This window comes from Pyrgilauda ruficollis, unplaced genomic scaffold (genome assembly GCF_017590135.1).
Source record: "Pyrgilauda ruficollis isolate IOZ18807 unplaced genomic scaffold, ASM1759013v1 scaffold85, whole genome shotgun sequence".
In the NCBI taxonomy this organism is placed as follows: domain Eukaryota; kingdom Metazoa; phylum Chordata; class Aves; order Passeriformes; family Passeridae; genus Pyrgilauda; species Pyrgilauda ruficollis.
Window position 1 is genome coordinate 2,428,730 of NW_024530488.1, and position 16,929 is coordinate 2,445,658.

Consider the following 16,929-nt stretch of genomic DNA (forward strand, 5'->3'; position numbering starts at 1 on the left):
CCCATTATCCTTTTTCCCCATCTTTCATCCTCTCCCTTGTGCTTCTGGCATTCATCTAGAACTGCACTTTAATGTTGCCCTCAGCTGAATTAGTAGAAAATTGCTCAAAAAAAAAAAAATCCCCAACTAACCATTTAGCAAAAAGAATTTGGGATAACAGGGATGCTGCCAGAGCCAGAATGAGCAGGGGAACAGAAACAGTTTGTGTTAGGGAGGAATGTAAAGCAGCAATCAAACCAGCATAAGTTGGTGTGGATCCACACCTGCAGACACCACGGTCTCCAGATGCCAAAGGAACAGCTCCATCCTCTCCATCATTCCCACTCCCGCTCCCAGATGCACCTTTATGGGTTGCAGACTTTAATAAAATTGTTCTTACATATGGTGCATTCTGCTAAACTTCCCTTCAGAGCAAAAGTCTTTATATTTTAAAGGAAACTATTAGGAAAAGGAATAATGGTATAAACCAGTATTGTTAACCCACACTCCGTGTGTTTGCCAGGTGTTGTGCAGAACAATATTCTGGTTATTAATGCACATTAATTCAGTAATCAATTAGGCATAGTAAGTAGGAGTGTGCATTAACACCATATGAGAATGGACTATTTTAGTATTTTTTAAATCTCATATGTATTACTAATCAGAAGAAAAAAGAGTATGACCTGTCTTGTTTACTCAACCACAGTGTTAGTGGGTTAAACTGTGTGCAGGCCTTCACAGAACCAAAGCCAATAAAGCGTGTTTGTAAAGATCTTCAAGGTGTTCTGTTCTAATTTTCTTTTGCCCTCGTGTGCCTTATGGCTGCAGAAATAAATTATCAATTTATTCTGTGCATCTTTAACATTTTAATTTAAAGAAATGTATGTAAATTTTGCATGAAGGTCTTTCAGTAGATAATTAATTTAAGAAGTCTTAAAGCATTGTCAGGTACCTTATTTGTTATGTATGTGCACATTTCAAAGAGCTTTTATTCCATTACATGACTTTCAGTAGTTTTAAATATGCCAGTTTCATGTGTAAAAGAATCTATTATATATGTTTAGTATGTTGTAGCAATTCAAATATTTGCTAGGAGACTTCTCCTTAATGACATATTGAGGTTTTATCCGTCATCATATGCCTTCCTGTGCTGTTCTCTGCAGTGATCCTGCAGTAGAGTAGAAAGCAGTTTTCTCATTAAACTAATTTTTATCAGGATTATCATGTTCTGCAAAGGAAAAACAGACAGGGAAAAAACACATTATCAAAATTAGCAGAAATGCCTGAAAACAGGCATCTTTCAGCAAGGTCCAACAGGAATATTTTTATTAAATATTTTCAATATTAAATTGAGTTTGATGTACTTCATTGTATTTCTGAAATAGTGTTCATTTTTGTGAACATATTTAGAAGTCATTTAGTATAATTACGGACCTTTAAAAACGCTGGAAGTGCCCTATTTTAACCTCCTACAGGGTGAATATTATTGGTAAAAATAATATAAATCAGGGCAAATATTTGATGTGATAAAAATGTAAGGATTACATGGATTACATAAGAAATGTAATATTAAAGTGTGGAGAGTGTAACAGATACAGGCAGGGGCACAGGAGCACCTCCAAGGTCATTGTGTCCAGCCATTAACCTACATTGGAGTACCCACACATAAATGGACACACAAATAAATCAAATTTTAAATATTGTGTGAGTGGTTTGACTTACTTATAGGGTACAGATCTCTAATACAAAATGTTGCTTCAGTAGAGCACACTAATGCAGAGGAATTATTGGGAGTGTGACCTTAGTGGCTGACAAAATAAGATGAGAAATAGGAAATGCAGATACAGGTTAGTATTTAACTAAAAATAGTATATATGTAAGTGGGCTTGAAACACTGGGAAAATGGGAGAGAATATGGGCAAAGCATTGTAAGTTTAGGGAATTTTGTTCCATCATTATAGTGTTGACTTCCCAACTATAGTTTCAAATTGTTTAGAGAAATGAGAACATAAAGTGTTTTAAGAAATTACATTTTATAACATGCTTGTAAGTTTAGGGAATTTTGTTCCATCATTATAGTGTTGACTTCCCAACTATTGTTTCGAATTGTTTAGAGAAATGAGAAGGTGTTTTAAGAAATTACCTTTTATAACATGGTATACTTTAGAAGGGCTAATGAAGCAGTATTTTAGCAGTTTGCTGGTTTGTACTCTTAATTTTTTTTAAGCATTTTGAACTCAGGGTGGTGGTGCTTGGTCCAAGTTCTAGGGGAAGGGCCCAGTATGGAAGCAATTATGATAGTAAAAAACAAAAAAAAAACAGTATTTTCTTCTTTCAGTCAGCATTGATCTACAGTCTGCCTTTATTAGAGGGAGATACCATGGGATCTGAGTAGCTTTCCATTTCACTAGAGTAATTATTATAGAATGGTTTGCACAGAAAGATTCCTGATTCTCTGTCTGCATGTGAAGATGGATTCACTCTCACCCTGGAGGTGTCAAGAGGATGAGGGGAAGGGAGGCAGCATCATTCTCATTGAAGTACCTACAGTCAACATCACATTAAGTCATGCAGGTTTTAGAGGCTCAGTGTGTGTAGGCATTTTCAGTCTGAAAGTTTTTCGCAGACTCCTTTAAGGGAAAAGTTCTTCACTAGGAAATGGGGCACAAATATCTTGGGTTTCCTTGAAAACTTCCAAAAAACCTTTACAAGGAGCAAGCAGGGGACATGGGAGATGATGGAAATGTGACTGTGGTAATTTTGATAATAACTGTATTAATCATGATACCTTTCAGTGTGTGCAAAGATTAATTAATAAAGCCATTTAGTCAAAAAGAAAGTGGGAAATGTTGGAATGTTAGGAGACAGAAGACAGATAATGGACTTTAGACCTGGTTAACATAAGAGATTTGATAGACAAAATGCCTTGGCAAAAGCAAATGGAACTTTAAAAATTAAATCTAGATAGCAAGAAGACTTAATCAGAAAAGTTTATGAGAAAAAGAAAATCCTATTAAACTCTGAAAGCAAGAGATGTTGTTATATGCATAAGTTTGTGTATGTGATTTTAACCTAATCATTGCAGTAGACATTTCTAGTCTCCCTGAAATAATATATAAGCGTTTGTAACCCACAATAAAACCAGATTCTGATCACTGAGTCAGTCCCCCAGTCTCTCTCCATCGCCAACATGACATCTTGTGCTGTCCTGCAGGCCTTACTTCAAACTCATGATGTAGTGGCACATGAAGTTTACAGTGACGAAGCGCTGAGGGTCACCCCTCCTCCCACCTCTCCCTACCTGAACGGAGATTCCCCGGAGAGCGCCAACGGCGACATGGACATGGAGAACGTCACACGGGTCCGCCTGGTGCAGTTCCAGAAGAACACAGATGAGCCCATGGTATGGGGGGAAGCTCACTGTTTCCCTCTGTGCTGGTAAAGACCAGTGTTGTGATGGTTTTAGTGTCATTTCCTCACTTTGAGGTGGGGTTGTCGATTAACTGGAATGGTTCAGCAGCCACTGTAGATGTCTATCCTTCTTGAAATGCTTTGTGTGCCACTAGGGCTGGGTTTGTTTAAAATCAACCTTGTAGTAGTTACACCAAATTATTCCTTAAACCCAACTGGAGCCTTTGCACTTCAGTATAAAATCAATTAACAAACCAGATCTTTGTATACTCACATGTTGAAGTATTGCATCCTCACTTATATCTTATTACTCATCTTAAAATGAGTGACAAAGATTTTATTTAAATCCTAAAATTTATACCCTGCCTTCAGGCTTTCAGGAAACATGACTGTTCTTAACCACTCAAGAATCACAGTGCTTAATATTTTATTTTAAAAGTATAAACGTTCCTTTTTTCTAGGGAATCACTTTAAAAATGAATGAGCTGAACCACTGCATTGTGGCAAGAATTATGCACGGAGGAATGATTCACCGGCAAGGTAATCACATCTCATGAAGAGTTTTGTCTTCAAACACAGTTATTTTAGATCCTTTTGTACAAACTGTGTACATTCTCCTGATTTTGATTGCTACTATTCCATAGCAGTGTCTCTCTGTGCCTGCATGGATTCCTTCTAACTGCTTTAGTTACCTTCCAGTTGCAGATGTCTGCCAGTTTTGAGGTGAAGACCCATTGTGTTTCATTTAGGTCTTAATTAGGATAATTACTGTCTTACTACTGAGTATAGCTCAGCAAGAGATGGGAACACCAATAATTTTGGAGCTGTACTCACTTAATCCTCTGTTAAAAAAAAAATCCTTACACAAGTAGCAGTACATTCCCTTGCAAAAATGAAAGAGCTTTGTCCACACAGTTCTTGAGGATCTTTATATTTTTGGTGTTGAGAATCACAAAAATGGGGTTTGAAATAAAAGTATTACTTGTGCCTAGATGCTAAGTCTTTATTTTCAGTTTTCACTACCATAAGAAATCCTGCAAACATGCTTTTTTTTTCTCATCCACAATCTTCTTTTTGTCATTTTGTGTGTTCAGATCAGATGTCCAGAAGTAACTGGGTTTTGTCCTGCTTTAAACAGATGAACTTCCCTACTAGGTTGTTGGCTGCAAGTTTGAATTGCAGCCGTGAAAGAGTTACTTTAGTTTTTTCAGACTGCTGTCTTTTTCTTGTGATGAAAAATTTTCTTAATTTTTCAGACCAGGGTTCCCTCTAGTCTACTGTTCTGTTTCAAAGGAAGCTAGGAACAGGTAATTGGGAAGACAAAACATATTCACTTTGTCTCACTGATATGGTAAAATCTGCCAGGAATCAGGAAAGACAAAAGTTTTAATACAAGCAAAGGTGGCAGTTCAGAGAGAATTCTGTATGTCTTTGGAGGACCTTCTGAATTGAAATTTATTTGGCTTCTGAAAGTGAGTTTTTAAAGGAGATTGCTCTAAGCTTCACAGGAGCAAGGTTTTCTTCCAGCTGTGCTTAGGTAGTGGTGATACCCTGCACAGTATTGCTTCACATGACTGTGTTCATACTGGGGCTAATAAAACTTTTAAAACTTATTACAACTGGGTAAAACATCCAATTGTGCCTATTAAAACTCTGCTTTTTTTTTTGCTTTTTTTTTTTCTTTTGCTTTTTGTTTTAATTATACAGTGTCTTTTATGTCTAAAGATTTGGGAAATTTAATCTGTTCTCTATGTGCTTCATCTAGCTAAGGTAGTGCTTCTGTACTAGGTATAGTTTGAAAAGGAGCTTTACTTCTGTGTTTCTGTAGTATGATCATCTGTTTTTTAATGTTTCTAATTCTGTTAGTGCTCTAGATGCCTCTTAGCTTCACTGCTTCATTCATCATACCTGTATTTAGAATATTCTTACTGAATAGAACAACACAAGTGTAATTTGACAGTGATCTCAAGCACCATCTTTGAATCCTATTGATAGGGCCTGTGCCTTGAATTGGTTTTGGGGAGCGTTAGGTCATTTTTCTCTGCTGTCTCTATTTGCTGTGTGGAAAACTGCCAGGCAATATCAGCAGTGTCTGGATAATAAATCTGCTGTGAGGGTTACAGGAACTGTATAATTTCAGGTCCAGCAATATTAAACACAAACTGTGCAATTCTCGTTCACAAAATTGTAGCTGCTGTGAAGCTGTCTCCTGTCTCTAGGCCAGCTCTGTCTAGTCCTGGTGATTGAAATTGTTCTTATTCCAAAGGTGGCAGAGTTGAAATGGGAAGAAAGGCTTTTAAAGATTCCACCTACTCACACCTTCCAGAGAATTCAGTAAAAATGAAACCAGTGTCAGTCATTAGAAATTGTCTGTTTGTTGTTGACATGTCTGCCAAATGTCCATTCTTTATTCCCAGTTTTTATGTATACTTCTCCTTACAGTCATGAACATAACAACATTCACTTCTGTCAGAGTGACAGAAATGGGAAATGATGCAGAAAAGGGGATTTTATTTGACACAGCGATGTTACTGAATCTGATTCTCAGTCTAATATGTGATTCCATCCATGTTTTGAATAATATGAGAGAATCTTTATACTATTCCAAGCCATGTGGTGTTTTTGATTCAATATTATTGTTTAGTAGCAAAAACGTGGTTTTCCTGTTTACTGAGAAGATGCCTGGGCATCTCTTGCTGTGTGTTCACTGCACTCTGAAAGACAGATTTGTAGCTAATACGAAGTCCTTTTCTGAATCCAGCAAAAAATTATTTTAATGTTGTTTTCTGTTTATACCTCTGTATGAATAATAGCGCTGTGTTATAATTATTCAGTTTGTAGAAACTGAGGTGATTGTGTGTTTGTTAACCCTGCAGGTACGCTACATGTAGGAGATGAAATCAGAGAAATAAATGGAATCAGTGTGGCAAATCAAACTGTAGAACAACTACAAAAAATGCTTGTAAGTGCCTGGAATCTTCCTCATGTCCTCTATAAAAGTGCCTGTCTTATTTAGACAAAGCTTTTGTGTAATTGTGTACCAACTTCCCCTTTCTCTTGTGTTCTTGATAGGCTACATGTCCATGTTTTCTTGTGTTCTTGATAAGCTGCATGTCCATGCAACAAAAAGTTCTTTCAGTTTGTAACAGTTGGGCTCACAATTGCTGAAGTTAAAAATTTAAAAAGCATTACTTTGAGCTCAGTCTGTCTTTTTCCAGGAAAACTCCACCTTTGACCTTGCTAGTAGAGTCTGTTTGATACTTCCATAACACTTGTTAATTTTTCTGCATGCAGCACTAACCTTGACATCTTGGATGGTATCTCTAATCCTAGACAAGCTTCAAGGGAAATAGAATTTTTTTGGGCGTCACATAAGCCAGCCAAAGAGAGAAAGGGGAGAAACTGAGATCTCTTGGAGTGATCTGCTCACATTTCTGTCGAGATCGAGTCCTGCAGTTGTCAGCCACGTGGTATTCACGAGTATTCAGATTGCCATTTAAGAAAATATGTTGTCACAATCTGCTGCTACTCTGGAGTTACTACTTGTTATAAATATTCTTATACAATAGTAAAGCCAAGTGGCAGACCCCCATGTTCTGTTTTGATAAAAGACTGTTTTTGAAATTACTACGTTCAGGACAGTAAAATGCAGTTTTCCAGAAAATGAATACGGCTCTGCTATTTAACATGTATTATGAAGGGGAAGAAAATGCCAGTTTGGTAGAAAAGACTTTAGATTACAAGAATATGGCTACAAAGAAAAGGTTAACATGGAAGAAACCTACCCATCTCTGAATCCCTCACAAAAAAATAGAATTCTGGATTCTAGGCATTCAAAACCTGGTCAGGTGAACAAACTGGTAATGCATGTTCATCCTTTAGATTAATGAGGACAATATGAATGTTTGTTTATGGGAGATCTGACAACTTCTCCATAGCATTTTAGCTTTTCATACTTGGACTATGATGTTTTCCTTTGTAGCATTAACAATTTGGAGGTTTTCTCTTCAGTTAGTCTCAAAATGCTTCTTTTTTCACAGAGGGAAATGCGTGGAAGTATTACCTTCAAGATTGTGCCAAGTTATCGCACGCAATCTTCATCCTGTGAGGTAATGAACTTAATGAGCCATCCCCTTTCTTCCTCAGTCCTGTAACTAACTGCCTGCTGATGGCTGAATGTTCCTGCTTTCTGGGAAATTGTTTCTGCCTGTCCTGTTAGATCGCACACCAATTTTACAACAAAGATAACGGAACACGAGTAGGTCCCACCTACCTACTCAGCCCTGCCTTCATATTCATCTCATCAGCACCTTAACTAACTCTTTACAGCCTATTAAAGAAAAAAAATAGGAAAGGGCATCCTCAACTTATGCATTTAGGAAGCCCCTTTAAAATATGACCATTTAAACTCATACTTCAGTAAGTCCATTAAAGTTCCTAAGCTGAGGAGCGATCCTCCTCTTTTTTAGGCTTTAAACATTATATTGCTGCTTTGGGCTGTTAAGGGTTAATTGAAAAACCTGTTTCTGTATAACCCTGTTGAGGTAAATTTGTGGTGGTCGTGTGTAACAGTTACATGTGGCTTAATATTACGTTTCCATGAAAAAATGGTCTTTGTCACTACCTAAGTAAAACAGATTTCGAGTTGTTGCTGAACTAGAAACTTTGTACTAGAGCTTTTGCACAGCAACGTTTAATTCCCTTCTGCTCACAAAGTTCCATTCCAGATTGCAGCTGAAGGGAATTAAATTGTCTAAAATGGCTACTTGAGAGCCCCTGTTCAGTGGGAGCACACAGATGGCATTTGCAGCGTGTGGCTGGTGCCAATCTCGGAGCCACACGCTTTACTGCGCAAGCAGCTCCCGAATTAGAACTCCCCGAGTGAAATCACAACCCCTGCTGAAGTCAAGCACCTTATCTTAATTAGAGCTGTGATTTCACCCTAATTGTTCTTATGGCTCAGCAAATGCTAGAATACACAGAAACTGCTGTTGTGGTTGTCAGAACAATCTGTTTTGCAAGGAAAAAAATTACTGCTTTTTGGTTGCCTTCGGTTCTTCTAGTAGAATTCAACAAAAACTAAAAGAGGTAGAGTTTTAGAGGTAGAAGGTTTGACAGATTTTCACCTATGGGGCCAATTTTCTTGAAATAAATATGAAACCGAAAGTTTTTCATGAAAGGCAAAGGCTGTTAAAAAAATTGCAGTGTGCTGACAAATTCATGTATTGACTTCTGTGCTGCAAAGAGGAGTAATAATAAAAGATACCTCACTTCTCAATAATGAAATACAGAAACTGGTGAAACTGCAGATTTGCTGAGAATGTGATTATTTGGAAAGACTCAGCATACAGCTTTAAATTAGTACTATTGGTTGTCATTTTAGTAATAGCAGATAATCTCTTTTCTTTAGCTTTTTCTTTTAGGCTTTTCATGACTATTTATTTATTTCACAGAAGAATGGAAAATTTACCTTCCTTTGGAAAAAAATGGCTAAACTAGAAACATGTGATCAAAGAGAAAAAGAAATCATGTCTAATTATCCCACTTTGTAGCATTTAGCATTCATTAAGTCAGAGATGGATGAGTCCTTTCCACCTGCTCAGCCACACTGAGGCTTTGGCTTGATTCTCATCAGTGACAGGTGTACACAAAAGCCCCAGTGTTCTTAAATCATCCCGTTAAAGCATCACTAGTCCTTTGGTACAAAGAGAATTTTTTTCACAGAATTTTTCAGGAAGGTGATTCAGAAAATGAATCAAATCTTTAACCATTGAAAATGGCTAAAAAACAATGTTGACTGACAGTACTAACACAGAAATCTTGCTTCTCGTGCCCTCCAGCAGGATAAATAGAGAGATATTGGTGGTTCACTAATATAATCTTCCTAGTTAAGGTATTTTTTTGGCAACATTCAGTCTGTGTTTGGTTTCCCCCCTCCTTCCTTCATGGACTGGTGCTCATGTAGTGTAGTTTTATGAGAAGAGGAATATAAAACAGAATTGAGGACTGGGGCTTTGAGGCTCCTACCAGGATCACGTCATTGGATTGCAAAACATCTTGTTAATCTTGAATAAGAAAGAAAACACTACATATTAGTAGAATCAGAGATGATATGCATTTTATTTACAATCTTAGGCCTTCACAAAAGTGAGAGGGGCATGGAATATTTCTTTTTTAATAACTGGGATTCAAATTTCACTTGCCATATTTGTCTTATTTTATAGTCATTTAAAATAAATGTTATTTTCTAAGTATTAAGCCATTTCTGCATATTTATAGGGAAGTCTTTTTCCTACACTATGTAATTGAGAGTTGCTAGGCAGTTTGCAAAATCTCAGGGTTTTTTAGGCATTTATGGCTTTTCCTGCACCCATGCCTTCAGTTCAGTCACCAGACATTCTATTTCATGGAGCTCCCCTTGGTTGAAGACATAATAATTTTGAATTCACTTGTGTAAAAATTGGATCAGCTGATGTGGTGTGAGGTGACCTATTTAGTCACTGGCATGGCAAATAATCTGAGTTAACACACATATTTAGATAGCAAGGGGCCAGGGTGTTGTTTTCTTCATCAGATAGCAGAAAAACAGCAGATTTACATAAACATGAACTTAAGTAACTATTGCAACACATCCTTCTTATGGCTGATGGCTGTGGACACTGTCTATGTGTTTCAGTTTTATCCCAGTGAGTAAGCATTATGCTCTGGCTACATTTGCATTCTTACTTTGTGCTGACACAAGACCCAAAGTAACTTTTTGTAGTGTCAGATATGAAAGAATGGTAAGAGAAGTATTTTTTCTTTCTCTTTTTTTTTTTTTTTTCTTTAAACAAAAACAACAAAAAAATCCTTATAAACATTCTTTATGTTTCAGGTTGCCTTTTTGAAACTCTTAAGTTGTTTCATTAAGAAGAAAAGCCTCTGTACATGGGAGATTTTAAAAGCCTGGTGGTAATCACCATGGATTTTTTCCTTTATCTTCCATGGTTTCCATTAGTGCTCAAGCATCAGGAGTTTTTATTGTCTTAAACCTTTTTTAAATTTGTATTAAAGATTCTGACAGATGTGTTCTTTGAGCAAGACAGAAATGTTAAAGTATTTCCAGAATTTTGGAAAGTCTGTCTGTTTTTCTTGGAGCTGTTGGTTTTTTTGTCTGAGTTTCTTTTTTTATATCTGGCAACAATGTCATTGATCCACCCGTTTTTGTCAGTATCTAATTTGATCAGGTCATATTTATTAGACATCATTTAGTTCTTCTATATAGGTTTGCATCTCAAATACGTTAGTTTATCATTCATAAACCACACCTAAAAATAGGGAATCAGCAGGAATCTGGGTTTGCCATCATTTGGAAATAATTGTGGTTGTTTCCTCTAAGGCTCTGGCTCTCTGGCTCTTCAGCTGAATAGTGATGACCCCAAAGGTTTCTGTGCTTTTTGTCTTGGGGCTGGAGAAGGCTGGGAAGTCCAGACAGTCAAGTTTACTAAAATATAATTATAATAACCTTTCTACATTACTCAGAATCATTGGATCCTCCAAGTGTTTTTCTGCCCCTATTCCCAGGAAAAGTAGGGCTTCTGCTGATTTACTGGAGAAACAAACTCACAACCAAAACTGAATTTTTCCAGGCCAGTCCTAAGCAGTCTTGTTATTCTGCAAGGATCTCTGTGCTCATTGATTTGTCTCATTAGATTGTCCATAATACAGTTTTTCGCCTAACTTTTGAGTCTGCTATTTTTTTGAAAGGAAGACCTGTCCCTAGAAAGTTAAGAATCTAAATCCCTTTGAAATTCAAATCTTTGAATCCCTTTGAAAATCCCTTAGACAGAGCAGCCTAATTATGTAAAAGTCATACATAAAAAAATGTCTCTTGACTAACTTGTTAGATTATTTCTGACAGTACTGAAATCACCAATAGCACTGAAAATGTATATTTTCCTCAGTATGTGATGATGAACATTTGCTTTGAATAATATGCTGTCTTGTGTTGGGAATTGTTGGAGGAATACAAATCAAAACATTCTCAAACCAAGAAAATTTCCTTCAAAGGCAGAATCCTTCAAGACAGTCCAGAAATAGTGGCATTCTCTAAACTTGTTTTTCTCCAAATGATTTGGGTGCTTGCATCAGTTTCCAAAGCTCTCCCTTGCTAAACCATCACTGACAACAGATCATAACAAACCATATTAAAAAAAAAAAAAAATTTAAAATTTATTTAATTTATTTTTCACCTCTTGAAAGTGAGAAAATAGCAGAGGCAGAATTGCAGACCAAGCAGAAAATCACTTTATAAAGCAAGGAAGTTACTACCTTTTTGAAAAAAGTTCTTATGGTTACAATTTGATAAAGGTAATGCTGATAATCCATACACAAAAGAGAAAAAAAAGGAATACTGATTCCTTTAGGTTTTTCTTTTTTTTTTTTTTCTTTTGTACATTTAAATATTTTTTCAGTAATGAATGGTATATTTGCTCTCATTTGAATATTTTAAACTTGTGGTGGAGTGATTTTGTAATTAGAATTAGGGCTGATTTCCCCCACTCCATTACACATTGCAAGTGCTTGTAGGAGGCAAGTTTTGTTCTTATATATGTGGCATTAATCCCTGATTAGTGTTGCATGAACAGTTTAGCTCCAGGTTTTTAATTATTCACAAAATAATGGTATTAATAAAATATGACAGGGTTAACTTTATTTGCTTAGAAAACTGTTTTAGCCCTTTCTCTCTGCTGTCCTTGATGTTACACAAAATGACCAGACATTCCTAAGCTGACCTTTGACATGGAATATTATATTCCAGAATTCCTGTGAGGGTAAAAAGGATCTTTTTCTTTTATTTTTAACAATATATGAGTAGATTATTTTATTTTTAGAAGAGATGGCTCAATTATCTGACCTCATGGAATTAAGCACAATGCAGTCAAAATGGCATGTGAAAAAGATGGCTCTGAAAAACCCAAGCAGAAATCCCTGTTATCCTTCCTGTAGAATTTCCCAGTGTGCTCCCTGTGTCTGCTGTCTCTGCTCTGAAGTGTGGGGCCACGCTGGTAGTCTGGGTCAAGGGAATTGGCTTATTTAAAGTGCTGTATTTTGGAAAGGTTTGCTACTTTCAAGCCCAACAGAATGTTGGAGGAAAACCTTCATTGTGCTGTAAAACGGATGAGAAGGGAGGAGAGAGCATCCAGCTTTCTCCTCAGGTCCCAGTGTCTGTGAGACACTGCAGGGAGATGCATCTTGATGAGTAGAGACTGACAACTACCACAAAGCTGAAAAAATATTCAGAAACATCTTTAAAACAGTATATGGGCCTCATTCTATTCCAAGTACTATTCAGGGCATAACTTCCAGGTATTTAACCAAGACTGGTGTGTGACTGAGGGCTGGTAGCGTTGTCAGCCATGTGAGATCTCTGAAGTCCCAGTTATTAAAAAGCTGAAGGCAACATAAAAATAGTTATTACTTCAGATAAATCAAAATGTCAAACCTGAATCCTAAGCTATGGAAAAGCTTTTCAGCTTTACAGTTTGTAGTGTGGAAGCTTTCACAAATGAAGCAGCTAAGCAAATGATTATAAGGCTGTGGATGTAACTGTTCTTTGAAATATTTCTGTGTTCCTGTGCTAGTGTTGTGTTGTTAATGAACCTTGTGTCTTATTTCAGAGAGATTCCCCCTCTACATCCAGACAGTCCCCCGCTAATGGTCATAGCAGCACTAACAATTCTGTTTCGGTAAGATTTCCAGTTCCACACAGAGAAAGTGTGAAAGTTTTGTTGGTGCTCATCTGCCATTACTGTTCTACTTATCGTGTGGTCAGTGGAAAATTTTGTCCTGCTGAGAGAACCCAGGTTATTGCATATGTAACTCCCCATTTTCTTTTCTTTTTTTTTTTTTTAAAGGGCTTTTTCGAACATGTTCTTCTCATTAAAAGCCATGCAGTGAATTAAATGTTAATAACTGTACTGTGACACTTCAGTCATCCTTAAATCATTGTCAGCACTTTCCTCAAAACTGAGCAGAGGTTTAAAGTGGAAGCTTTTATTTCCATCCTGAACTTTGGAAGCAGAGTTTGAAGGAAGAGTGTAACTGTGCAGTTGATATCCCAAGACATTTTAGATCCTTTTTTTTTTTTAAGTTTTGTGTTTGAGAGCCCTCTGGAGCGTGTACTGGTTTCCGCTATCTGAGTTAAGGAATTGGTGTGCTCTCTGCTGTCGTGGTACGTGCACATACTGTGTGAAACATGAGCCTTGCCTGGGTATGGAAAGCAAAAGGAAGTGGCTTTAAACTGCACTACAAACCAAGCTATTCCCATCACATCTTTAACACAAAGTACTTCTGTTTTGTATGTATTCAGGTAGAAAGGTGCTGTCAATCTCCTGTTCTTCCTAAAGTACATTGATGTTAAAATTCGTGTTGTTTCTCATTTGTTGTTGTTTGGACCAATGTAGTAACTACACACAAGTTTCTTCAGTGAGTGCTGTCAATATCATGAGTTCATGGGACTAGCTAAAAACAAACCAAAAAAAACCCAAAACCAAGTAACTATTTCTTTAACTATTGATAAAAATTGCAACTTATACGTTATTTGTCACAAGGTAAAGTGCTTATTAATTAGTAGAATGAAAAACAATTGCATGAATGAAAAAATTAGGACATTTTTGTGAATTAAATTAAATTTATATCATGAAAGTAGTTATAATCTTAATTCTCAGCACAACTGATCACATTATACATTTTTAATAGTAGGTTTTTTAGCATTTATAATAGCCTCTCTTTTAAAAGCAAAACTTGATACTTAAATGGAAAAGGCATTCACATAAAGAGCCTCTTTCACTTGGTGGTGCTTTTGTGTTGAAGATGCTGAATTATTTATTAAAAAGCACATTCTCTATCTGCTTAAACTTTTTACCTGCTTTCTTCAGCTTGCTGCTAAACAGCCTGGGTTTGATTTTTCTTTAAGAAAAAAGTTATTTCTAAACATGGGTCAATGCTTTATACTTTTGTCTAACTTACCATTTTACTGTAATGTAGTATGAATCACTAACAAAGAGTGTTATGTACCCTTAAAAAGTAAAATGAAAATTTCTTCTCCTGGGTTGACTTTATTCTGCAGGACTTGCCATCGACAACACAACCAAAAGGACGACAGGTGAATAGATATCCTCCATGGGAATTTTTGTAAACTTAGCTGCTAGCAAACATCCCTGCTTACCTTTTCCCCACTCATATTCTGTATGTGCTGGACTAAAACATTTAAGCTTGGAAAATGTGTTCCATTTGTTTTCATTTTTCTTTTAACTCATTTGTTTGTAGCTAATTCAAAATAGCTTTTTTTTTTCATGTGTCCACATGTGTGAGAGTTACAACTTCACTAAGAATTTAACTGGAGATGTTGATTTAGTTCAGAATGCATTAATAGACTTCCTGTTGTGCAATGACCTGTTCAGGTTTTAATCTTAGAGGAAAGCTCAAATTTCTATTTTAGCTGGAATGGAGACAAGCAGGGCAAGTGTCTAAAACTCTAAAATATTGTGCTGACAAAAGTCATAAAGCTTGAGTTTATCTGAAACTAATTATTAACATTAACAAAGTTTTTCAAAGAAAAACATTAAGGATAGTTTCTGTTAAGGCTTGATAAATCTGAAAATGGTCTCTTAAAATTCCAGTCCTTAGTCCCATTTTCAATGACCTCCCTTTACTTTGGTATCTTGACCTGGTGGTTGTGTGAGTCAGCACAGACCAAAGAAAGATCTTCCCTCTACAGAAAATTCCAAGAAAGCACATGGGGCTCCTCAGAGGATTCCCTGTCTTTCTTTTTGCAATTTTAAGATTTTTTTTGTTTTTTCTGCAGCCTCCAAATGAGCACATACCATCAAGTGATTTGTGATTCATCTCTAGTAACTGCTCCAGTTATTTATAGTCTTTCCAGAATCTACCTCTGAATTTTTAACTGTGTACTCAGCCTCCTTCTCTGCCAGGAGTTTTTAGAATAGCTCTTGCACTTCCATTCAAGAAGTCAATCAGCTGCATTAACTCTTGTCTCTGAGAATCTTTTTACACTGCTGTCTGGTTGAGTTGGCTGGCACTTCTATTACAAGAATGGTTTGCTCTTACTTCACTTCCCATTTTTAAAGCTCTCTATGGTTCTTTCAACTTTCCATTTTCTTCTGAAGCTGCCTGAATGCAAACCTGGACAGGCTCCATGAAACACCTTCCAGATATTTATATTAGGTTTTCATTTGCTCCTCATAGGGTTTTTTCCCCCAGAAGAAGAAACTTTGTTTAAGGCAATATCAAAAAAATTGGGTTTCTCTCACACCATTTATAATTACATTATTTTTTCAATTTTTACCTGATTTTTCCCATTGAACCAGCTTATTTTTCTTGTCATCCTTGAAAACAGTGAGAGCTTGGCTAATAGATAAATTTTTATGTGTAAGGAAGTTTGTAGTGTTCCATGAGCTGCTAGTATATGGTGAATAATGGCTCAGACTGGAGCAGGGACTTGAAAAGCAGGGAAGTTTCTAGATAATAAAAATACTGCTGATGTTTTTAGACCTGTATGAATAAGCTTCAGGCAAAATAAGGGATTGGCTCAATATTGATTATGTCATGGAAAACAAATTACTAAATAAACATAATTGGTTTCAAAATATCATATTCCTCAAGTAATTAAAATAAATTGGGTTGCTTTTTTAAACTCAATGCACAGCAGAGCAAGGGTCACATTTAATGTATTGAAAGTTGAGTTCTCTATTGGTCTTCTCATCTGATGCTCTCACTTTATTGCAAACCAATAAAAATACATCAGATACAAGATAGAAGTGATTAGCCATTTTAAGTTAATTTATTCATGTGTTGAGGTTCAGATTGGGTTACTTTTTAAGTGCCATGAATAGTGCTAACATTACACAGTTACAGCTATTACTGGAGCAGAATTTGAGCAGAGTTGAAATGTGATTGTTACAGTTTCTAAGAATATTACTTTGCAATGTAATTGTTGGGGATTTTTAACTCTAGTCAATTTTTAGTAAGAAAATCAGCAGTATGTGTATACAAGGCTGGCTGAGATGCTGCAGGGTGATGTTGGAAGTTCATGAACTGTAGAAATTACCCATCTAAGGCATGACACTCAGTTTTGATTTTAAAATCATTGGGTGCATAAGGGCTCCAGTTAGCAACCAAAACTGGGTGTCACTTTTATTTTTATTTTTGAGGGTTGAGATCTCAGTAACACACAAGGAAAGGATTGGTATAATCTTTTAAATTGTCAAGTCAGTGTCTGGATTCTTTCCATTCATGTTCTTTAGAGAATAACTTGCTCAAATCATTAGTTTTATTTACACTGGAGCAGAGTTTTTTTACTGAAAAACCCATACGGGGAATTTCCACATTCCTCCTGAGTAACTCTGTGATAGGTACAATCCAGGACTTCCTAAAAAAGCTTTTTTTAGTGTCTTAAAACTTCTCATTTTAAAGATCACTAATGAAGCCAAAGTCCTTTATAGTGTCCAGTAAAATTTCCTGTCACAGAAATTTTTA

The 16,929-nt window shown here is 36.3% G+C and overlaps 1 protein-coding gene across 6 annotated transcripts in view; it reads left to right on the forward strand.

Moving 5' to 3' along the window:
- CASK (calcium/calmodulin dependent serine protein kinase) overlaps window positions 1-16,929 on the forward strand; it is a 188,704-nt gene that overhangs the window by 154,150 nt on the left and 17,625 nt on the right. For 4 of the 6 annotated variants that reach the window (XM_041487852.1, XM_041487853.1, XM_041487856.1 and 1 more), the window contains 6 exons: window positions 3,194-3,382; window positions 3,852-3,930; window positions 6,267-6,352; window positions 7,431-7,499; window positions 13,050-13,118; window positions 14,501-14,536. In XM_041487852.1, the coding sequence (XP_041343786.1) occupies window positions 3,194-3,382; window positions 3,852-3,930; window positions 6,267-6,352; window positions 7,431-7,499; window positions 13,050-13,118; window positions 14,501-14,536 (528 nt within the window). The remainder of the gene's footprint in view (window positions 1-3,193; window positions 3,383-3,851; window positions 3,931-6,266; window positions 6,353-7,430; window positions 7,500-13,049; window positions 13,119-14,500; window positions 14,537-16,929) is intronic. The other 2 variants (XM_041487854.1, XM_041487855.1) reach the window with 1 other exon arrangement.